We start from the raw sequence: 23,118 nt of genomic DNA on the forward strand, positions 1-23,118 counted from the left end.
AACAGTCCCATATCCCCTAAAGAAATAGAAGCAGTCATTAGTAGTCTCCTAGCCAAAAAAAGCCCAGGACCAGATGGGTTTAGTGCAGAGTTCTACCAGACCTTCAGAGAAGATCTATTTCCAGTTCTGCATAAACTACTCCACAAAATAGAAGTAGATGGAACTCTACCCAACTCATTCTATGAAGCCACAATTACTCTGATACCTAAACCACAGAAAGATCCAACAAAAATAGAGAACTTCAGACCAATTTCCCTTATGAGTATCGATGCAAAAATCCTCCATAAAATTCTCTCTAACCGAATCCAAGAACACATTAAAGGAATCATCCATCCTGACCAAGTAGGTTTTATTCCAGGGATGCAGGGATGGTTTAATATACGGATATCCATCAATGTAATCCATTATATAAACGAACTCAAAGACAAAAACCACATGATTATCTTGTTAAATGCGGAAAAAGCATTCGACAAGATCCAACACCCATTCATGATAAAAAGCCTTGGAAAGATCAGGAATTCAAGGCCCATAACTAAACATGATAAAAGCAATCTACAGCAAACCAGTAGCCAACATCAAACTAAATGGTGAGAAGCTTGAAGCAATCCCACTAAAATCAGAGACTAGACAAGGCTGTCCACTCTCTCCATACCTATTCAACATTCTTCTTGAAGTCCTAGCCAGAGCAATTCGACGACAAAAGGAGATCGAGAGGATAAAAACTTGAAAAGAGGAAGTCAAAATATCACTTTTTGCAGATGATATGGTAGTATATATCAGTGACCCTAAAAATTCCACCAGAGAACTCCTAAAAATGATAAACAGCTTCTGTGAAGTAGCAGTATATAAAATTAACTCAAACAAGTCAATGGCCTTTCTCTACACAAAGAATAAACAGGCTGAGAAAGAAATTAGGGAAACAACACCCTTCTCAATAGTCACAAATAATATAAAATATGTTGGTGTGACTCTAACTAAGGAAGTGAAAGATCTGTATGATAAATCTTCAAGTCTCTGAAGAAAGAAATTAAAGAAGATCTCAGAAGATGTAAAGATCTCCCATGCTCATGGATTGGCAGAATCAATATTGTAAACATGGCTATCTTGCCAAAAGCAATCTACAGATTCAATGCAATCCCCATCAAAATTCCAACTCAATTCTTCAACGAATTAGAAAGAGCAATCTGCAAATTCATCTGGGATAACAAAAAACCAAGGATAGCAAAAACTCTTTTCAAGGATAAAAGAACCTCTGGTGGAGTCACCATCCCTGACCTAAAGCTTGACTACAGAGCAATTGTGGTAAAAACTGCATGGTACTTGTATAGTGACAGACAAGTAGACCAATGGAATAGAATTGAAGACCCAGAAATGAACCCACACACCTATGGCCACTGATCTTCGACAAAGGATCTAAAACCATCCAGTGGAAGAAAGACAGCATTTTCAACAAATGGTGCTGTCACAAGTGGTTGTTATCATGTAGAAGAATGCGAATTGATCCATTTCTATCTCCTTGTACTAAGAACAAATCTAAGTGGATCATGGAACTTCACATAAAACCAGAGACACTGAAACTTATAGAGGAGAAATTGGGGAAAAGCCTTGAAGATATGGGCATAGGGGAAAAATTCCTGAATAGAACAGCAATGGCTTGTGCTGTAATATCGAGAATCAACAAATGGGACCTCATGAAACTGCAAAGCTTCTGCAAGGCAAAAGATACTGTCAATAAGACAAAAAGACCACCAACAGATTGGGAAAAAATCTTTACCTATCCTAAATCAGATAGGGGAATAATATCCAATATATATAAAGAACTGAAGAGGGTGGACTCCAGAAAATCAAATAACCCCATTAAAAATGGGGCTCAGCATTGAAGAAAGAATTCTAACCTGAGGAATACTGAATGGCAAAGAAGCACCTGAAAAAATGTTCAACATCCTTAATTATCAGGGAAATGCAAATCAAAACAACACTGAGATTCCACCTCACACAAGTCAGAATGGCTAAGATGAAAAATTCAGGTGACAGCAGATGCTGGTGAGGATGTGGAGAAAGAGGAACACTCCTCCACTGTTGGTGGGATTGCATGCTTGTACAACCACTCTGGAAATCAGTCTGGCGTTTCCTTAGAAAATTGGACATAGTACTGCCTGAGGATCCAGCAATACCTCTTCTGGGCATATATCCAGAAGATGTCCCAACCGGTATGAAGGACACATGCATCACTATGTTCACAGCAGCCTTATTTATAATAGCCAGAAGCTAGAAAGAACCCAGATGCCCCTCAACAGAGGAATGGACACAGAAAATATGGTACATTTACACAATGGAGTACTACTCAGCTATTAAAAAGAATGAATTTATGAAATTCCTAGCCAAATGGATGGACCTGGAGGGCATCATCCTGAGCGAGGTAACCCAATCACAAAGAAACTCACACAATATGTACTCACTGATAAGTGGATACTAGCACAAAACTTAATATACCCACAATATAAGATTTTGCCAAATGCATGAAACTAGAAGAATGAAGACCAAAATGTGGACACTGTGCCATTTCTTAGAATTGGGAACAAAATACCCATGGAAGTAGTTACAGAGACAAAGTTTGGAGCTGTGACAAAAGTATGGACCATCTAGAGACTGCCTTATCTAGGGATCCACCCCATAATCAGCTTCCAAGCGCTGACACCACTGCATACACTAGCAAGATTTTGCTGAAAGGACCGAGATATAGCTGTCTCTTGTGAGACTAGGCAAGGGCCTAGCAAACACATAAGTGAATGCTCATAGTCAGCTATTGGATGGATCTCAGAGCCCCCAATGGAGGAGCTAGAAAAGTATCCAAGGAGCTAAAGAGATCTGCAACCCTGTAGGTGCAACAACATTATTAACTAACCAGTACCCAGAGCACTTGACACTAGCTACATATATATCAAAAGATGGCCTAGTCGGCCATTACTGGAAAGATAGGCCCATCGGACACACAAACTTTATATGCCCCAGTACAGGGGTACGCTAGGGCCAAAAAAATGAGAATGGGTGGGTAGGGAAGTGGGGAGGAGGGTATGGGGGACTTTTGGTATAGCATTGGAAATGTCATTGAGGAAAATACGTAGTAAAAAAAAGAAAAACATGAGGAAGAGGCATCACCCTTTTCTTGGGGACTCCTTGGGCACAGGAAACAGTTCTTGGATTTACTGGTTTGAATAATCTCAACAGGTTTCAAATTCGGGACCATGCTTGGTCCTGAGATGGTATTTTGGACAAATACTGTCTAGGGTCTTAAGAGGTGAAGATGTTCTGTTTTCTCAGAGTCAATGGTTTGCCTGTGAGAGCTTTTCCCTGGGAAGGCCATTTGGCCTTTCACAGGACCAGTCAACCTTCTTTAGGAAGCCATAGGTGTTGTTATGTCACATCAGGAAACAGATGAACAGAGCAATGGCCCCATGCTTGTCAGTCTTACACACTGACCAATATGTCCTGTTTGTATGACTTTCATACCCTCAGCCTGCTCACAGGCACTTTCTCTGTTCAATGAGTCTTTTCAATTTTTGCCACTAATATACAGAGTAAGAGTCGTTTCTCTGTTCAATGAGTCTTTTCAATTTTTGCCACTAATATACAGAGTAAGAGTCGTGTTAATATGTTGTATGTCCATTTTAACAAATGGAGTTCATCATTTTAATTTACATTGATTTCCAGGCCTCTTTCCCTTTTACTTGTTGGATTGCTGTTTTGTGTTTGAGTGTATAAGGGAGAGCAGGTATGCATATACCACAGCATGCATGTAGAGATCAGAGGACAATCCTGAGCCATTGTTAAGTACATACCTCTGGTTTTCTGATATTGTGGAATGCCAGGGTATCTGGTCTACAAACATTTGAGAATTTACCTGAGCCCCCAAACTCTCAACAGGAGCACTAGGACTCTAGACACATGCTAACAAGTCTGGCTTTAAATGGATTCTAGGAGTCAAACTCAGGCTCCAAATAATGCACTGAAGCACTCTACCCATTGAACCTTCTTCCAAACACTTCACTCTTTCTTCATGTTGGGCATAAACTCCTATCCCTTTCCCCATTGAATTTTTTTTTGTATATTATAAAGTCCTTAGTTTCTATTAAAGATTTATTTACTCATGTTATGAACATGAGTAAACTATTGCTGTCTTCAGACACAGCTGAAGTGGGTCACAGATGGTTTTTATGCTCCATGTGGTTGTTGGGAATTGGACTTAGGACCTCTGTAAGAGCAGCCAGCATTCTTAGCTGCTGAGCCATCTCTTCAGCTCCTTGGTTTTGTTTTAGAGGTAGGGTCTCAGAGTGTAACCTTCACTGTCCTAGAAACTGCTATATTGGCCAGGTTGTACCAAATGATAACTGTCACTATGAGACCAAGATTATCTGAGAAGCACACCCATGTGATCTCTACTTTACTCTCCTATTATAACTGGACACAAGGATTTCATAGTCTTGTGATCTAGCCCAGAGACATCACATGAGGAAAGTTTTTCTCAACTTCTTTTCTATCCTGACAACCTGGTGAATCCTGTGGCTACTTACATGCTATTTTCCCTCGGAAAATCTCAGTCTCCAGAGTCTCACAGAGCTCCAGTAAACTGAGCAGGGGGGCTCACATCTATAGTCTCAGCACTTGGGAGTAAGAGACACATGTATCTCTGTGAGTTCCAGGCCAGCCTGGTCTACACAGCAACAAAAAAAAAATGAGACCAGAAAGGCTCTCTCATGATCACCTGGCTAACCAGGAGCACTCACCCTGCTCTCAGTGACTATACAAATCATTTCTCTTAGTATCTCCTGCATCCCCTGAAGACTTTGTTCAGCACATAGACACAGATCACAGAACAGAGTTGCAAGCTTTTATTAGAATCAGTCTAAGAGACTGAATGATGAAGGAACAGTATCAGGAATCCAACTTCAGGAGAGAAAGAGGACAGGTCAGCAAGATGGCACTTGGATCAGACATGTTGCAAAGATGGGTGCCCAAAACACATTAACATCTATTCTCCTAATAGGTTGGAAATAAAGTCTAAAATGGATCTAAAATTGTTAAGACTATAGTATGACCGGCATTCTGGGCTGGCGACCATGGCTTCCTGGAAAACAAAAAGGCAGAGATGGACAGTGTTGGCTACAGGCAAGGTATAAGACCTCAGCAGGGCTCCCCAACCACAGACTGCTCCTCAACCACAGGGAAGAAAATCCCATGCAGTGATTCAGGTCCCTAGTAACAAATTCTGCCTCAAGGGAACTGGAGCCCATGAAGACCCTTCAGGAGGCAGCCTGAAAACCACTATAGCCAGCAGGAGAGTAGGGGAGAAGGTTCTGGAATGTATTATGTGGGCTAGGTCTAGAGCGGGACAGTAGAGCTGAGTATGAATTTGGTGATGTCTCCCACACCTGAGGACCTCTATCTAGACACATTGGCTGTGTAGCCATGTTAAAAGTTTGTCCTCCATGTGGACTTGTTAGAGGAAAATCATTTTGGATAGCACTGTGGTTTTTCAAGACCTGATACTCAAGTAAAATACTTTGGGAAATAGGGTGAGAGCTGCACTGTTCAAAATGTACATCTCTGCAATCCATTTATGCTTGAAACAAGAGACTAGAAGAGACAACAGTGGTGAGCAACTGTAGGCACTTGCTGGGGTGGGGGTGGCATTTCAGATGTGGTGGGAGGTTTTGTTATAGCACAGATGATGCCCCCAGCAAAGGGATTCATCGATGGCTGAGGAATAAGAAACCACAGAGAGGTTTCCAAAAGGACGGTGGAGAGAAATTTCAAGCATCTTAAAGTAGAGCTGGGGGTACCAAACCGGTGCAGAGGCCATCGAAGGACTCCACTGTTCTTATTATGTGTGAGAACGGCATGTTTACCCACCATGTGGGAGTGAACTGCAGGATGGTGTAAGGAACAGGTAGGCTGTGTACATGGCATGCTGCTTTACATGTATTAGGGTGGGCAAGTGTTTCAGTTCTTAGTTGCAGTTCACCTGACATGCAGTAATGGTTGTATTTATCACGGATACACAGCCTTACAGCATCTGTTGCATGGGTGACTGGAGGTAGGCAGAAATTTACCATAATTTTGGGTTCAAGAAGTATATTTCTTAATCTTTCCTCTCTGTAGCAACCCTGGATTTTTTCCAAGGCCACCTTTTCCTCTGCAGTAGCATCGAATGATTGGAGTTCATGATACAACCACACCCTACTTCCTGAGACAACACTTGCATAGCCTTCGAAGAAAGGAACACATGCTTCTGCTGCAAACACAGAGAGAAAAATACCATTGAAAGACAATGGGATGGTCAAAGCAGAGGCTCAATGTTCCTTGCAGCATCTACAAATGCCTTAACTGACTTTTCACATAGTCAAACCCTCCCAAAGTCTTCAGACTCCCAGAAAAAAACATGGTTTACATGAGATAAACAGATCTAGCAGAAAAACATCCATGAGTGGAGAGACCTTGATATCTGACTTTCACATAAGCCCAACACTTGCCTCAGATTCAACTGAGCATCTAAGGTCCCTTCACCATGAGTATCATCACCTGCACACCTCTGTCTCCATGTCCCACAAACCCAACAGTTTTAACTCAGAGCAGAAAGCATCAATTGTCTTCTACAGCTCCTTGCCAGTGGCCTCCCAAGGACACCTAGGTCTGTCTCAGGGCCCTACTTATATCTCCATGGGGCTGAGATTGGATGAACAAGGGTACCACTCTCACTTGTCTGGAAGCTCAGCTCTCCAGTTATCAGCAAGCCCAGCAGAAGAAGTGTCCCCTTCATGGTGAAGAGTGCTAAATGCTCCTCTCAGAGGAGATCCTCTTCTTTATAAATCATTATAGCTCTGAGCCCAGCCACACCCATCTGCAAATATGCCTTCAGGAGTTCCAAACACCATTTGGGCTAGAGCCTAGCAACTGTGGATCTCCTTTCAACTTGTATAGAGGGAGCAGCATGGGGGCCCCTCCCACTCTGAAGATCCAACAACCTGAGACAGCCTGATGACATCAGTTTCTGGAGAGAAGTTGTTTGTACCTTTGCCAAAGAGGGTTTAAAGCTGATCTTTGCAAGCAGCCCAAGTGCTGAACAAAATGAACTGTGGTCCTGTTTTACTTGTCACCTGTGCTTCCTTGTCAAACTACTTACCTATTCTTGATCCCATTGTCCAAGCTACTGAGACCTTTGTATTGGAAGGCTGAGAACATGGAGGCACCATCCACCTCTCTGTGACACTCAGCCAGGGTAGTCCCCAGCTCTTTGGCAGTGTGGATATCCTTGGTAGCTGATGATGCTTTTTTACCACAAATTGTGCTTCACTCCACATTGCTCATTCATGTAGTCATGTTCACCTTGTCCACTCTCAGCTCTGTTAGGAACCATGCCTTAAAGAGGTTGGAACAGTATTGTCCATGTTGTGGGAACACTGAGTGGTAGAGTGAGTTATTCAACCCTGAACATGAACTCTGCTGTCCACAACCACTCAAACTACTGTGAACTGCCTGCCTGTAAACTACACTGCTCCACAGGCCACAGGAATTGCTGTGTGTATAGAGAGTCTCAAGTTCAGAACAATATACTTACCTTAAGGAAGACATTTCCAGCACAGATATGATTGTCAGCTGTGTGTGGTAGTTCATGTTTCTTAAGACAGGCAGGTCTTAATTTTAGGCTCACCCTGTGTGAAGTGTATAATGGCTAATCTTGATGATCATTCTGACTGGGTTGAATGTTGCCATAGAAAAAAGGTTCTGGGTGGGTTTTTTTAGGTTTGGTCAATTGAGGTGGGTAGACTGACTTTTATGTAGAAGTGTGTACTATGGTTACATATAGGGTGGACAGAGGTAAACAAGCTGAGAAGAACCATTCATGCCTCTCTGCTTCCTAATTGTAGATGTGACTAACCATCTCAAGTTCCTTCACTGTGCCTAACTGACTGTGATTGACCATATCTCTTCAAACTGTGATTATAAATTCTGCTTCTCACCTGGCATTTTCTCACTAATTCCCTACAACAGTGGAGGCATAGTTTTTTAGTGTGTGCAAAGCCCTAGGGTTCTCTTACAGCACTGCATGCATAAACAGTAGCAACCAATGAGATAGCTCAGTGTGCAAATTTCTTCTTGTGCAAGCATAAAGTTCAGGGTTCAATTCCATTGGACCCATAAGAGTGTTGGCATACATGTCTAATTCCATGTGAGCCTCATGTTCAATAAGAGATTTGGTCTCAAAAATTCATGTGGAAGGATGTTGAGATAGCTTAGTGATTAAAAGTGCAGTGATTGAAGGTGAACACCTGAGTTCAAATATTAGAAACCACCTGGTAGAGAAGAGAATTAACTCCTCTAAATTGTTGTCTGACCTTCACATGCACAAACATACACACACACACACACACACACACACACACACACACACAAACACACACACACACACACACACACACACACAAACACACACACATCTTAGTACTACTGTCCATACACAGGTACATACACAAGTATACAAACACATGAACAGACATCTAGAATTTTCTGTGGAAACTGGCATGAGAAAGCATGAACAGGCTCCTAATTGACATATATAAAACAATTTGAACAAAAAAACTAAACAACATGATAATGGATTATACTAGAATTTTGAAATAACCTATAAAACCATGTTGTTGTGAATGGTTTTGTGGCATATAAATGAGCATGGATGAAAGTCAGTGTTCTTACATCTCACAGAATAATTCCAGAGGATCTATAGATGTTTCTCCTGGGAGTATACCCCCCTTAAGTCCTTCACTGTGAGCTCTATGTTCTCAAGAAAGCAGCAGGGTGAGCTTGGGGGACAGGCAAGTAAGTGAAGTAGTTGCTTGGTATTCACTCTTGAATCCATGGTTTCTAAACCTCTGAACTTCTGAGGACAGCTAGGCAAAAAGTGACCCCTGGTAACTCGAGCCCCAGAGAGCTTACTGGCCAGTCCATCTAGCCATTAGCAAGCTTCAGTAAGAGGCCCTGTGTCAAAAAATATAAGGTGGTCTCAGCTATTAAAATGACACAGAATCACTTCCCACTACCCACATGGTAGCTAACAACCATCAGTAATTCTGTTTCCAGAGGATCCAGTGCTCCCCTGTGACCTCCACAGGGAAAGCATTCAGTACTGCATAAAACACTCATGCAGGCACAATCCCCATACACATACATTCAAACTAAATAAAATGTCAAATAAACACACACATATGCATATATGTATGAATACACAGATGTAATGTATATACACATATCTCCATGATGGAGAGCAATTGAAGGCCCTCACTGTCTTTCCCTGGCCACTTTGTACATACAGATATAAATGCCATGTGTCTTAGTTAAGATTACTTTTACAGTGATACAACACCATGATCAAATCAGAGTAGCATCAGGTCACTGGGCAGTAGACACTTGCTTAACCACATGATGTCCTTTTCTCCATTCCGAACCCTGTGCAGAAGAGAGAAGCCCCCAGTGGTCACATTCTACAGGCCATCTCAGCCCTCAGGACATGCAAGGTCATAAAAACAAAGATAAGTGGAACAAGTAGAGAGCTCACAATTAGATCTCAGTACTTGGCACCTAATTGACCAAACAGTTACAGGAGGTAAATCCTGTTTGGCTCAGATAAGCAGTAAAATTCAAAGACTTTGGACTCTAAGTCTTCTTCAAAGTTCATTCTGTCACTGTGTGCTGTACAGATTGTGACAGTCAAGTGCATTTTACAACAAACTACTTAAATGTGCCTTATCAAAACACGGATAATCTTTACTTTTAAAATTAAATACCAGCCAAATTATTTAAGCAGAAACACTTATGTAACATAGACATGGGGGAAGAGTAGTTTGAAACCAAGGCTGCATTATATGACAAGATAGTGTTGTCTGTTTTATGTACAGTCTTGTTTATTGACCGGAGAGAAGTGAAATAGCCCTTTGGCCAGTCTAACCAGCATTTGTGAAGACCTCCTATGTGTGCTGACTCTCAGAGAGAGGAAGGCTTTGCTTACTGAGCATCCAGACATCTAAAGAACACCAAAAGTCAGCCAAAGTAAGAGGAGGTATAGAAGAGGAAATGGGATTCAGAGCCTTTGCTATGGTGAAGGTCAGGTGTCTTCTTATATACAAGGGATCCATGTGGACTGTAAGGTTGTAATTCAGGTTGTGTTGCTATGACAAATGACCCAAGACTAGGTCATGTATATAGGAAAGAGTTTAACTTGCTTCATGGTCTGGAATCTTGAAGGTAGAGAACAGGAGAACTTCAGGCACCCAGGGACTTGTGTTAACTGAATACAGGGAGAATTGCAGAAAGGCAACAGGGGATTGTGGAAGACTGAGAGCAGAGGCTCTACCTTCCTTCTCAAAGACCTCCATATATTCCTCAGTCCTGACACAGTGGGGACAAAGGCTCATTGTGGGGGTTTGGTGTTTGCCTTCAACATGGTGAAAGCTGTAGCTGGCCCTCCCTCTGACATGTTGGTTTTTGATGCAGTCTGGGGATTTAGGTGACAAATTTCCCTTGAAGATGAAGGGAAATCATTTCAGGCATTGAGGGCAGAGCATATGAAGGCCCTGGTTCTCTCTTGGGTCACAATTATGTAAAAAGTATTGAAAAATCTAATGTAGAGACTCTATAAATAATAAACACACTGGTTAAATGTTAAATTCCAGGTTCATTTGTACACAGAGCAGTCAGATGACTGGCAAAATGCAAAGCAATGAGATGAAGACATAGTGCTTCTCACCTGTGGTAACCACTCGTGGGAAGTTGATGCAGGTGTGTCCCAGTTACCTGTGTGTGATCCCCTCAATCACAAAGGAAAAATTGTTCTCACATAGGGGGATGCTCTTCCAGGCTGTTTTTTGGCTTCTTCACTGCCCACCATGTTTGACAACAAGGAGCAGAATGTGGCTATAAATGAAATATATATTTTGGCTAGTCTCTATAAAAGAAACAAAGATTTGTATGTTTTTGTATGTTATTTGATGAGCTGTAAACCTAGATCAGACAGGTTGTGTATAATTTGACTTGCATACAATCCATATGCCCGATGTTAATTGCTGTTTAAGTGTTGCCCAGGGTTATTTCTGCTCCATCAGCCTGTACTCATGTGCACAGCTCCTGGTCATGTGCTCCTGACACATCAGGATCCAATGCTGCCTTCCCCTTTATCCATCTTCTTCCTCTTCCTCTCTCCTCTTCTCTTGCCTTCTGATCCCTACCTGTGACACCAAGCTCAGAAAAAAATAAAAAGCCTAGAATATCTCTCTTCTCTCCATCATTGCCTGGCATTTTCATTTTCTTAGATAGTTAGAGGTTTAGGTGAACTAATTTACTAAGCAGCATCTGGTGTATGTGAGAATTTGTTAAAGAGATTGGCAAGAAGTTGGAGGTTTGGCGGAGTCCATTCCCTGGGGTCCAGTACTTAGCATTTGAATACACAGCAGCAAGGGACTAACTCCAACAGGTAGCAGGTGGTAGAGGCAGCAGTGGTATACTCTCTAGCATGGGACCCTGAGGACTACCTGTGCTGCATATCCTCCACAGCATGGACAGGAAGCTGAGCCTTTCTGGCACTCTGCCAAGATGAGTCTCCAGGCCCTAATGTAGTCTCCAAAGATTGTACAGCTTCCTAGACCCCTTTTGGCAATTGGGGTCTAATTATCCTGACTTCTGAATCCCTTGTGTTCTTCGTCATTGTCTGCCTCTGCCCTCTCTTTATTCCATCACCCTATCTACTCTCTCCTGCATTTCCCCCATTAAATGCTTCAGCTACCATAGAGCAGTAAGAGACTTGACCTATTTCACAGCTCATCCTGCTGAACCTTCAGCCTTTACATGTCTGCCCCAGGCTTTGCTCTGCAGTCTTCAGCTTCCTCCATTGGTGTTTGCACAGCCCACACTTCCTAAAGAAGAATAAAAGAGCTGTCAAAAGACCCATTTCATGAAACCTAAAATGGCAATGCCAGGGTGGCCAGTATATTGACTATCTGAGTGAATGGGCTTAAGCAGTCTACTTCCAAGTTGCCTGGAGCAGGGCCCCTACCACAACCTTGGCTCTTAGCACCCTTCCCAACAGTCCCCTTATGTCCCTGTGCAGTGGGAGATGCTCCTCTCTCCCCCAGGTACAGTGGGTTGAAGGGTCATCTGGAATTCTGTGGTAGCAAAGATCCGCTGGACACACTGGCACAGATGGACTGATGCTGAATGTTCTGGAGCTTGGGAATCCAGCTGAGATTGGACTCTAATTTTTACAGGGTAGCTGTGGAATATTCAAAATGGCCATCATGCAGGCTTTTTGATCAGTAGTCAGAATAGCTAGAGTAGCAATGTAGAGTCTGGTAGTGACCAATTAGGGGTCCAGGTACATCTGAACTGAAATGTCCATGCTTAGTTATAAGAAACTGAGCACAAGGCACTTGATGTGAAAATTTAATGAACACACTAATAATGTTTTTACCAGAGTCTTCCTGTGTAATTTTGGGTAGCCTAGAACTCTTTGTGTAGACCAGACTGACCTCAAACTCACAAAGATAGGAACACTCTTCCTCCCAAATACTGAGATCAAAGTTGAGAATTATCATACCAGCACATTGTTAACAGATTTTGACAACGATTTCCACCAGCCCCAAAGAAAGTTGAATCCACCACACATAAACATAAACAGATGGACAGACAGACAGCCCCACAGACAGACAGACAGAAGACAGATAGTTAGGCAGGCAGGCAGGCAGGCAGGACCACACACCCATTTCTCAGGAAGGTTATGAGGTCAAGACCAACCTGGGCAAGATCTTCTTTAAAAAACTAAAACCAAAAAATTAAAAGAACAATAAACAAAAAAACAAACAAACAAACAAAGAAACAAAACAGAAAACCTCAACTATTGGTTTAAGAAGTGAGGTTTAGGTAGAGAAGAAATACTTGCCTTTTATTCCACTATGCACAAGGGAGGGAGTCAGAAAGACTTCTGTGAGTTCAAGGCTAACCTGTTCTACATATTTCCAGGCCAGCCTTGTCCTAGAAGGTAGGCCCCCTGCTCCACACCTCTTGGATACAGACTGCTTAAGCCCATTCACTCTGATAGGAGATACACTGGCTTCCCTAGCATTGCCATTTTAGGCTTTATGAAAGGGTTCTTTTGACAGCTCTTTTGTTCTTCTTTAGGAAGTGTGGGCTGTGTAGAGAGACCCTATCTCAAAAAAAGAAAACTACAACCAACAACAAGAAAGTCAAATTGAAGGATGCCTACAAAATCAGGATAAGCATGGGTTGAATAGACTGGTTCAAGGGAAGGCACGAAGCATATGGAAGGTAGGGGCAGAACAAAGACAGGGCAGGGGTCACATGGCCAGTGGTCTTAATTTTGGCTTGTTTAGAACTGACTATGAATATGGCTCTTGAGGTTTCCAGTGTGACAGGAGGACACAGGCCTCATTCTAGAGGTCTGATTGAGAGACCATTTGATCCTCTCCCTACTCATACTTTCCCTTTTCTGTCAAATGACAAGTCACATTTTTCATATCTTAAGATTACTAAGAAGGCACATAAGCTGAGATAGGTTATTGACCAGGATCTTGCCAAAATACATATTTCCCAATGACGCAAACACACACCCTCAGGAAGTTCCAAGATGTGTACTGGGAGGGGCATGGAGAGGCTCAGACACGGGCCCCTCCCTTCCCACTGAGCCAAACAGGGCAGTTAAAGAAGGGGACCAAGCTGTGTAGGATCACCTGCCACCATTATCATGAAGCTTGCTGGTGCTGTGGTGATCCTCGGGGCTGCCCTGCTCCTCCTGACTTCAGGGGGAGGTTGGTATTACCATGTGGGGGTCAGTGAAGCAAGCTATCCAGGCTCTCACACCCTCTATCCCCTGGGATATACTGGTGCAGGCCTTTCCAGTTAGGGTCAACTTGTCTTTGTGTTCCAGATTGTGGCATTTGCCCAGCTATAAAAGAGGATGTTCGTCTATTTTTAAATGGAACCTCAGAAGCGTATGTTGAGTACGTGAAACAATACAAAGATGACCCTGTAGTACTGGAAAATACTGCAAAAATAAAGCAATGTGTCAATAGCACCTTGACAGAGGAAGACAGGGCACATGCAACTACTTTCATAGTGAGTATCTATGTGTCTGGTTAGAGGCAGGGCTTGTGCTCTTACATACCACTGACGCTTCACTGAGAATCAAGAAATGTGACACACCTGATTGAGGATGTCAGGAGGATGGGGCAGGAAGGAACTATCAGACTGCCTGAGCCAGCACTGGCTGCTCAGATCAGCCAAGCCACAGTAGATATCTGCCTGAGTTTGGCCTCCCTCAGCCTTCCTACAAAGCCTTCCAAGTCTAGCTATAGAAGATTGGAACCTGGCACACTTCTCTAGCCTGGGTCATTTATCCTAAATTTTCAAACCTACCACTCGATCTCCAAAAAAGTCATATGTTATTCTGTTCTCTGAACTTTGAAGGCCACTTTGTGGACTCCATGTGTGGACATTCAAGGCTTTGATTAAAGTGACCCCCTCATCTCCCTAAGACAGGTGTGTTAAGGCCCTGCCTTTAGCTGAAGATATTTGAGGGTCATCATCAACATGTGACAGTGGTCATTTTGCTTGTGTGGCCCCAGCTGCCCAGAGGCTCACGTGGTCCTCTTTGAGTTCCTCCGCGTTTGGTGCCACTGGGACTATGTTGTCTCAAAAGTTGGCTCTTCCCATCTGGCTAGATTTGAGGCTCTTTTCAAAGTTGTCTCAACGGTTTGGAGAAAAGTCTCCTTCGTCCTGATCAGATACAAGAGCAATTGCATATTGGATGCAGGTCTTTTTAGGAGGTGTCGCATTGCATGGTCAGTGGGGCATGAGGTCTCCTTCACCCAAAAGGTTTCACTTGGCTTTCTGTTTGCAGGAAAAGATAGAAGCCAGCCCACTATGTTGATGGCTACAACTTTGGTCTCAAGGAATCCACTTGCCTGCTCACCTGCATAGATGCAGCAGATTATAGTCCTTCCCTCTAGGTGTCTAAGAACAGGAATCCAACAATAAAACCTTGCAATTCAGAAGGGAGCCAGGATTTTTGAATTCAAGGTTGGGTCTGATTTGGTTGAAGGATATTGCAGGGACAACCTCTGGGACATTGAGTTGTCACAGCTCAATTGTGATGCTGCCAAAATGCCCTGCAGAATGCATTAGAGAATGCTAAGAGACCATAGTCACTACACTAGAGTGTCTGTCACCCTCGTGGGACAGGGTCCACAGGGCACATGCATGATCTCCCAGACTGAACTCCCCAGGAACATGGAACTGACTAGTACCAGGAATACCAAGGGTCTGTTGAGGACCACACAGGCTCTAGATAGCAGAAACTGTCCCTGCTCACTAGTGTTTGGTACATGATCCATTTGTGCGTGTCTGTGTGTCACAGTGTGTCCCATGTAGAAAATAAACTAAAAGTACCTATTTCAAAGGCTGTTGTGAGGCTTCCTGCCCCTCACAGTGAACAGAATTTCAGCCTAGAAATTAGAGTGGGACCTGGCCAGAACAGAATTCAGGTTATCCTAATATCAACTACCCAGTTCTGAACACAGTTACTTCCCCACTGGGTGTTACATGGAGTGGGAACCCTGGGTCCTAGGGCTTTAGGATCTGTCCTGTGGCTCTTCTCGTTGGACATGGCAGGAAGTCCTTTCCCACACCAGTCACCAAATAGTTGTTCTGTGGCCAGTCTCAAGGCCATGTGCCTTACTGCTAAATCAATGAATCTGATCCTCACATAGGTCCCAGGCTCACACCAGCAGACATACCCGGAAGAATATATAGCTTCCTCATGATGCAGAGACTCATGGAAGGCCCAACATGTACAGTCTTTCTCATTATAGAGTATGCGCTGAAAAAAGTAAAAGGTATTATTCTTTTTCATAAGACTATGATAAAATAACCATGGTTGTGCATTTATAAAGAAATTCTCATCCTTTTGAAGGCTCCAGGTCCACATTCCTGCATCTTAACTTCTTAGCTTTTGTTGCTGACCCCCTCACCATCAGAGGCACAGAAAATTACATGAGACTTGTTACCAAGTCAGTGTGTGAGTTGTCTCCAGTCCTCACCCAATCTATAGCAATTGTCCCTTCCCATGGCAACACCCCAGATACCCAATCACCTTTCCAGTTGTCTCCTGTTCTCCATCACGTTATATCTTGAGACGTTATGATGGTAACCAAGTTTCCAGCACAGGACACAAGGATTCAGATTCGAATCACACAGCACATTAGGAGGCCATGTTACATAGACTGAGGCCTGATATCTGTGGCCCTGGCCTCCAAGTAACCCTTGTCTAGCCAGAGGTTGCTTCTGAAGGAGGTCTCCTGTTTTCTGGAAGCTAAAGGTGCTGGGACTATGTAGATGTTGTGGCCTAACTGTTCACAGTACACATATAAGTCAGAGAAGGCTTTTCTACCATGCTTCTCTCTACAGATTAAAAAACCCAGAGCCCCTCCATCTGATGAACAGCTGTCCTTGGTTAGCTGGGATTTCCTAAAATTCTAGTGGACTTTCATATATACTTTCATGAAGGGTATTCATCTGCAAATAAATTTATTGTTGGGGGTAGTAACTCTTGTGTCCATGAGACAGTTAAGTAGAAAGCTTCCTTAATTCATTCATTGAAAGAATTAAACTTTAGTGAAATATTGTCCTAATGTACTTGATTGGCTGGTGTTCATTTTCATCATAGAAAAGTGTTTATTTTCACTTGTTATTCTTTGATTCTTGGGACTTAAGTGATGGTCTTACCTTCCTTCCTGATATTATTTGATATTTTCCATTTTCATCTTCTTTTGCTTGAGATAGGAACTCACGATATAGACTAGTCTATGCTCAAAGGTGGAGAGAGCTGCCTGCAAGTGTCCCTTTGTTCTAGTATTTAAGAAATGTATCACCAAGACCCAGCCTTTAAATTTCTTCTTCTTCCTCTCCCTCTTAGTCATTTCCTCCTTCTCTTGTTTCTTCTCTCCTTCCTCCTCCTTTCATGCATCTCTTTTTCCTTTCCTTTTCTTTCTTTTTTTCAGATATTTTCAATATTTAGTCCTGGCCTGCCTGGAACTTGCTGTGTAGATTATGCTGACCTGGAAGTTACTAAGTTTCACATGTATTTGCCCCATGAGTGCTTGGATTAAAGATATTCCCTCCCTTGCTCAGCTTCTCTTTTAATATTTTGATCATGCTTAGAACAGTTTTATTAGTGTTATGCACCTAGAATGCACAGGAAATACTCACTTGGTGCCAAGGACTGTAAAAGACTAAGAAATGGTAGGAGCTCAGATTTTTTCACAAAACAAAGAAAGAAACAAACAAAACTTGCTTTAAGGAGCTAGACACTCTTGATCAGCAGGAAATAGACAAACCATATTATCACATTTAAACCCTTGAGTTTATTTGGGGATGTCCTCCTTTCTTTTTCCTTTTTTTCCCTCCTCTCTAGTGCTTTGGGGTTGGAACAGTGCAAGAAGGCAATGGGAAAAGAGTGGAATATAGAAGAACCCATGAACTAGCAAAAGATAGTGATGCCCAGCATAGAGGTAAGGCAGAATGGGAAATGATTTCAAATGCAGTAGAGAAAAAAAGTAGGGGGTGAAGGGATAAAGGGATGAAGAGATGAAGGGATGGACTTTTTTTTTTTAGATTCCGTTAAAAATTTACTGGGGCCACAACTGCTAGTGTATCTCCCATTCTACTAAGAGAGGGGTTTTTCTGTTTTTTTGATTTTTGTTTTTTTTCTTCTTCCTAAACCTGTGTCAAGAAATATTGGGGGAAATGATTGTGCAACTGGAAAAATTGCTGTTGGAAATGGGGTCTGAGATACATAAAAATGCCTGCAATGCAAAAACAAAAGGGCCTACTCTGCTCTTTTCTTTCTGAAGGTTAATTTATCCATGGGCACAGTACAAATAGTGTTCTGCTTACGTTACATTTTACAAATGTTAATAAGAAAGGAATAACAGCATCCAAGAGACAATGACTTATAAAAAAGACTGTGGAATTAAATCTTTCTATATACATAAAGAATATGTTAAACACAGAATGAATTTCCTAAAATGTTTTTCACTGAGAACAGTGATTTGTTTATATTTTCTTCGGGAAATGAAAAACTTTGAATGCAATGTCATCCTGCAACATCTGACTGATTTCAAAATATATTCTGCGTGTCTTGGCTATGTACTATTGTCTTATAAATTATTGGGGATAATTAAAATTTTGTAATGTTGGTAAGAGAAATTTGGCTTAAAACTGGTAACTCAGGTTTGGAGTAATTCAGAACAACAACACGGAATTGCACAGATGGCTCATTGGTTAAGAGCACTGATTGGTCTTGCAGAGATCCTGAGTTCAATTCCCAGCAAACACATGGTGTCTCACAACCCTCTGTAATGGGATCTGATGCCCTCTATTGGTGTATCTGAAAACAGTTACAGTGTACTCATATGAATTACATAAGAAAATAAATCTTATGGAAAAAAAGAAAAAAAAAGAAAAGAAAAGAAAAGCAAGTAAGAAAGCAAGAAAGCAGGCAAGAAAGAATGAAAGAAAGAAAGAAAGAAAGAAAGAAAGAAAGAAAGAAAAAAAGGAAGGAAGGAAGAAAGAAAGAAAGAAAGGAAGGAAGAGAGACAGAAAGAAAGAAAGAAAGAAAGAAAGAAAGAAAGAAAGAAAGAAAGAAAGAAAGAAAGAAAGAGAGAAAGAGAGAGAGAAAAAGAAAGAAAGAAAGAAAGAAAGAGAGAAAGAGAGAGAGAAAAAGAAAGAAAGAAAGAAAGAAAGAAAGAAAGAAAGAAAGAAAGAAAGAAAGAAAGAAAGAAGGAAGGAAGGAAAGAAAGAGAAAGAAAGAAAGAAAGAAAGAAAGAAAGAAAGAAAGAAAGAAAGAAAGAAAGAAAGAAAGAAAGAAAGGAAGGAAGAAGGAAGGAAGGAAGGAAGGAAAAAACATATCTGACATGAGCTTTATAGACCAGGCAAACTGGACTTTAATGATATCTCTAAATTAGGCCATAGTGTATGTAATTCTTATCCTAGAAACCAGACTTATAAAACATAGGAATTAAGGTCATGTCACTGTGGTGAGGTATTGGAGGCTGCACCATTATTAGTTCGTCTGCAGGAACTGGCAGCCAAACTTTGTAGCCTGGGGGTGATGCCCATGGTACTGATTTTGGAGAGAATGGATTGTTTGTTGGAGGTTGAGTTTTAATTTCCAAATTTGTGGTTGTACTCTGATGTTGCAAGGGAACCTTGAAGATTGTGGTTGAAATGCCAGTGTCTATTGGCTGCAGTTTGCAGTTTGATCTTAGGCTCAGGATTTTAAATCACACATATTTGGAATTAGGAGGACAGATTGATTAGGCTGTGTGAGGGTTGATGAGTCTATGGAACTTATGAAGGCATTAGAGCCTAACTTGCCTACTCCAGCTGCCTTTAAGGAAATGCATATAGGATTATTATGGATTTGGATGGTTGTTTTTATACTATTCCTTTGCATCCTGTTGAGTGTTGTAGATTCACATTTAGTGAGCTTGTTTGTAATTTTAAAGAATGCATGAAGTGATAACAATAGAAAGTTTTTCCTCAAAGAATGGCCAATAGCCCTACATTATGTCAAAAATTTGTTCCTGCTTCAATACAAGAAGTTAGGACTTTGAATCTTTCAGTGTATATTATTCACTATATGGTTGGTATTATATTACCTGATTTCTCTGAAGTCATTGTACTACAATCCTTTGCTCTTATACAACAAACTTTGAAAGCTGGGTGATTTAAAGTTTCTCCAGAAAAGATTAAAAATCCATATCCCTTTCAATACTTGGGACATCAGTTATATCCTAATCAAGTTTTGGTACAGAATATTCATATAAGAAAAGATAATTTATTTACTTTAAATACTTTTCAAAAGCTGTTAGGGAATGTTAATTGGCTAACAGATCATCTCAAGCTTACCTCAGGAGAACTTAAGCCTCTGTTTGATATTCTTAAGATGGATGCAGATTCTAATTATCGTCGACAATTAAGTGATGTGAGATGAATAGCTTTCCAGAAAGTAGAGTAATTTATTAGAAAACAACAGATACATTATATAGACTATGATCAATTGTTGGGTGTTTGTTTTCTTGCTCCTTCTCAAGCACCCACAGCAGTTCTTTGGGAAAAGGGAACATTAACGTGAATGCATCTTTCTTCATTTCTTTTTTCTTTATGGCAAATTTTTTTGTTTTTATTCTAAAAGAAAAAAAATAAATCATCTCATTTTTGATTTATAATATAATACATTTTTATATGTAACAAAAGATCCCTTTGAAGCTTTCAAGTTATGGAAATATCCTAGATTTCAAGAGTTTTAGAAAAAAAAATTAGAATCTTTTACATTTAAAAAATATGTTTTATTATTTTCTTTATTTACATTTCAAAAGTTATGCCCATTCCCAGGTTCCCCTCCAAAAATCCCCTATCCCTGTCCTCTTCCCCATGCTCCCCCAATCAAACCACTCCCATTAAAGGACCTGGCATTCCCCTATATTGAGGCACATAACCTTCCCAAGGCCTAAGGCCTCTGCTCCCATTTATGACTGACTAGGCCATCCTCTGTGTCTTTGTCAGGGTTTCTATTCCTGCACAAACATCATGACCACGAAGCAAGTTGGGAAGGAAAGGATTCATTCAGCTCACACTTTCTACATTGCTGTTGATAACCAACGGGAGTCATTACTGGAACTCAAGCAGGCCAGGAAGCAGGAGCTCATTCAGAGTCCATGGAGGGATGATACTTACTGGCCTGTTTTACTGGCTTGCTCAGCGTTGTCTCTTATAAAACCCAAGACTACTAGCCCAGAGATGGTCCCACCCACAAGGAGTCTTTCTCCCTTGATCACTAATTAAGAAAATGCCCCACAGTTGGATCTCATGGAGGCACTTTCCCAACTGAAGCTCCTTTCTCTGTGATAACCCCAGCCTGTGTCAAATTGACACATAAAACCAGCCAGTACACTCTGCTACATATACAACTAGAACCACAATTTCCACCATGTGTTTTCTTTGATTGGTGGTTTAGTTCCAAAGAGATCTGGAAGTACTGGGTATTTCATATAGATGTTCCTATGGGGCTTTAGACCCCTTTAGTTCTTTTGGTACTTTTTCTAGCTCCTTCATTGGAGACCTTGTGCTCTGTTCAATGGACGATTGTGAACATCCAGTTATGTATTTGCTAGGAACTAGCAGAGCACTTCAGGAGACATCTATATCAGGCTTCTGTCAGCAGGATCTTGTTGGAACATGCCATAGTGCCTGGATTTGTTGGTTATTAATAGGTGAATCCCCAAGTGGGTCAGTCTCTGAATGGTCATTCCTTCAGTTTCTGCTCTTAACTTTGTCTCTGTAACTCCTTCCATGGGTATGTTGTTCCTCCTTCTAAGAAGGATTGTGAGCTTCTGGAATAATATCCACTTTTCAGTTAGTGCATATCATATGCTATTGAGTATTGTGATTGGGTTACCTCACTCAGTATGATATCCTTCAGATCCATCCATTTTTCTAAGAATTTCATAAATTTATGGTTTTTGATAGCTGAGTAGTACTCCATTGTATAAATGTACCACACTTTCTGTGTGTATTCCTCTGTTGAGGTACATTTGAGTTCTTCCTAGTTTCTGGCTTTTATAAATTAGACTGCTATGAACATAGTGGAGCATGTGTCCTTATTACATCTAGTTATAGTCTCATGAGTGGTATTGCTGGATCTTCTGGTAGAACTATGTCCAATATTCTGAGGATCTTCCACAATCATTTCCAGAGTGGTTGTACTAGCTTGCAGTCCCACCAGCAATGGTGGAGTGCTCTTCTTTCTCCACATCCTTGCCAGCATTTGCTGTCATCTGAGTTTTTAACCCTAGCCATTTTGACTTGTGTAAGGTAGAATCTCAAGGTAGTTTCTATTTGCATTTCCCTGATGATTAAGGATGTTGAACAATTTTTTCAGGTGCTTCTTAGCCACTCGATGTTCCTTAGTTGAGAATTCTTTGTTTAGCTCTGTACCCCCATTAAAATGGGGTTACTTGAATTTCTGGAGTTCAGTTTCTTGAGCTCTTTGTATATATTGAATATTAGTCCCCTATCAGAATTAGGATTGGTAAAAACACTTTCCCAATCTGTTGGTGGCCTTTTTGTCATATTGACTGTGTCTTTTGCCTTACAGAAGCTTTGCAGTTTTATGAGGTTCCATTTGTGAATTCATGATCTTACAGCACAAAACATTGCAGTTCTGTTTAGGAATTATTCCACTCTACCCATATTTTTGAGGCTTTTCCCCACTTTATCCTCTATAAATTTCCGTGTTTCTGGTTTGATGTGATGGTCTTTCTTCTACTTAGACTTGAGGTTTGTACAGTGAGATAAGAATGGATGAATTTGTATTCTTCTACATGATAACCACCAGTTGTGCCAGCACCATTTTTTGAAAATGCTGACTTTTTACCACTGCATGGTTTAATTCCATTGTCAAAGATCAACTGACCATAGGTGTGTGGATTTATTTCTGGGTCTTCATTTGTATTCCATTGATCTACCTGTCTGTCTCTGAACCAGTACCATGCTATTTTTATCACAATTGCTCTGTAGTACAGCTTAAGTTTAGACATGGTGATTCCAGCAGAGGTTCTTTTATTGTTGACAATAGTATTTGCTATCCTAATTTCAAAGGAAGGACATTTTGAATATATTAATCCTGCCAATCCATGAGCATGGGAGATCTTTCCATCTTCCGAGATCTTCTTGAAATTCTTTCTTCAGAGACTTGAAGTTCTTATCATAGAGATTTTTCACTTCCTTAGTTAGAGACACACTAAGGTATTTTGTATTATTTGTGAGTATTGAGAAGGGTGTTGTTTCACTAAATTTTTTCTCAGTCAGTTTATCCTTTGTGTAGAGGATGACCATTGATTTGTTTGAGTTAATTTTATATCCAGCTAACTTCCCTGAAGCTGTTTATCAGGTTTAGATGTTCTCTGGTGGATTTCTTAGGGCCACTTACATATACTA

The 23,118-nt window shown here is 41.2% G+C and overlaps 2 protein-coding genes across 4 annotated transcripts; one reads left to right on the forward strand and one right to left on the reverse strand.

The window, feature by feature from the left end:
* Positions 1–4,863: 4,863 nt before the first annotated feature.
* On the reverse strand, positions 4,864–6,839 carry Scgb2b19 (secretoglobin, family 2B, member 19). 2 transcript variants are annotated; one of them, NM_001199336.1, is made up of 3 exons: positions 6,757–6,839; positions 6,111–6,292; positions 4,864–5,125 (listed from the first exon to the last, which is right to left on the reverse strand). In NM_001199336.1, the coding sequence occupies exons 1-3, from the start codon at positions 6,815–6,817 to the stop codon at positions 5,030–5,032; spliced, it is 339 nt and encodes a 112-aa protein (NP_001186265.1). In that variant the 5' UTR covers positions 6,818–6,839; the 3' UTR covers positions 4,864–5,029. The 2 variants fall into 2 exon arrangements, with proteins under 2 accessions (NP_001186265.1, XP_006540276.1); XM_006540213.1 differs by having other exon boundaries at positions 5,030–5,125; positions 6,186–6,292; positions 6,757–6,817.
* Positions 6,840–13,804: 6,965 nt separating this feature from the next.
* On the forward strand, positions 13,805–14,989 carry Scgb1b19 (secretoglobin, family 1B, member 19). 2 transcript variants are annotated; one of them, XM_030242758.1, is made up of 3 exons: positions 13,805–13,892; positions 13,988–14,175; positions 14,960–14,989. In XM_030242758.1, the coding sequence occupies exons 1-3, from the start codon at positions 13,805–13,807 to the stop codon at positions 14,987–14,989; spliced, it is 306 nt and encodes a 101-aa protein (XP_030098618.1). The 2 variants fall into 2 exon arrangements, with proteins under 2 accessions (XP_030098618.1, NP_001268455.1); NM_001281526.1 differs by having other exon boundaries at positions 13,805–13,868.
* Positions 14,990–23,118: the final 8,129 nt, after the last annotated feature.

Source organism: Mus musculus, chromosome 7 (assembly GCF_000001635.26).
Source record: "Mus musculus strain C57BL/6J chromosome 7, GRCm38.p6 C57BL/6J".
Classification (NCBI taxonomy): domain Eukaryota; kingdom Metazoa; phylum Chordata; class Mammalia; order Rodentia; family Muridae; genus Mus; species Mus musculus.

Coding starts and splice junctions, on each gene's coding strand:
- Scgb2b19 (NM_001199336.1), bottom strand. CDS start 6,817: ATGAAGGGGACACTTCTTCTGCTGGGCTTGCTGATAACTGGAGAGCTG. Junction 6,293..6,756: donor AGAGCTGAGCTTCCAGACAA/GTGAGAGTGGTA, acceptor CTGTGTTTGCAG/CAGAAGCATGTGTTCCTTTC. Junction 5,126..6,110: donor TTCTTGAACCCAAAATTATG/GTAAATTTCTGC, acceptor TTTGTTTTCCAG/GAAGCCATGGTCGCCAGCCC.
- Scgb1b19 (XM_030242758.1), top strand. CDS start 13,805: ATGAAGCTTGCTGGTGCTGTGGTGATCCTCGGGGCTGCCCTGCTCCTC. Junction 13,893..13,987: donor GTATTACCATGTGGGGGTCA/GTGAAGCAAGCT, acceptor TTTGTGTTCCAG/ATTGTGGCATTTGCCCAGCT. Junction 14,176..14,959: donor CACATGCAACTACTTTCATA/GTGAGTATCTAT, acceptor TTCTGTTTGCAG/GAAAAGATAGAAGCCAGCCC.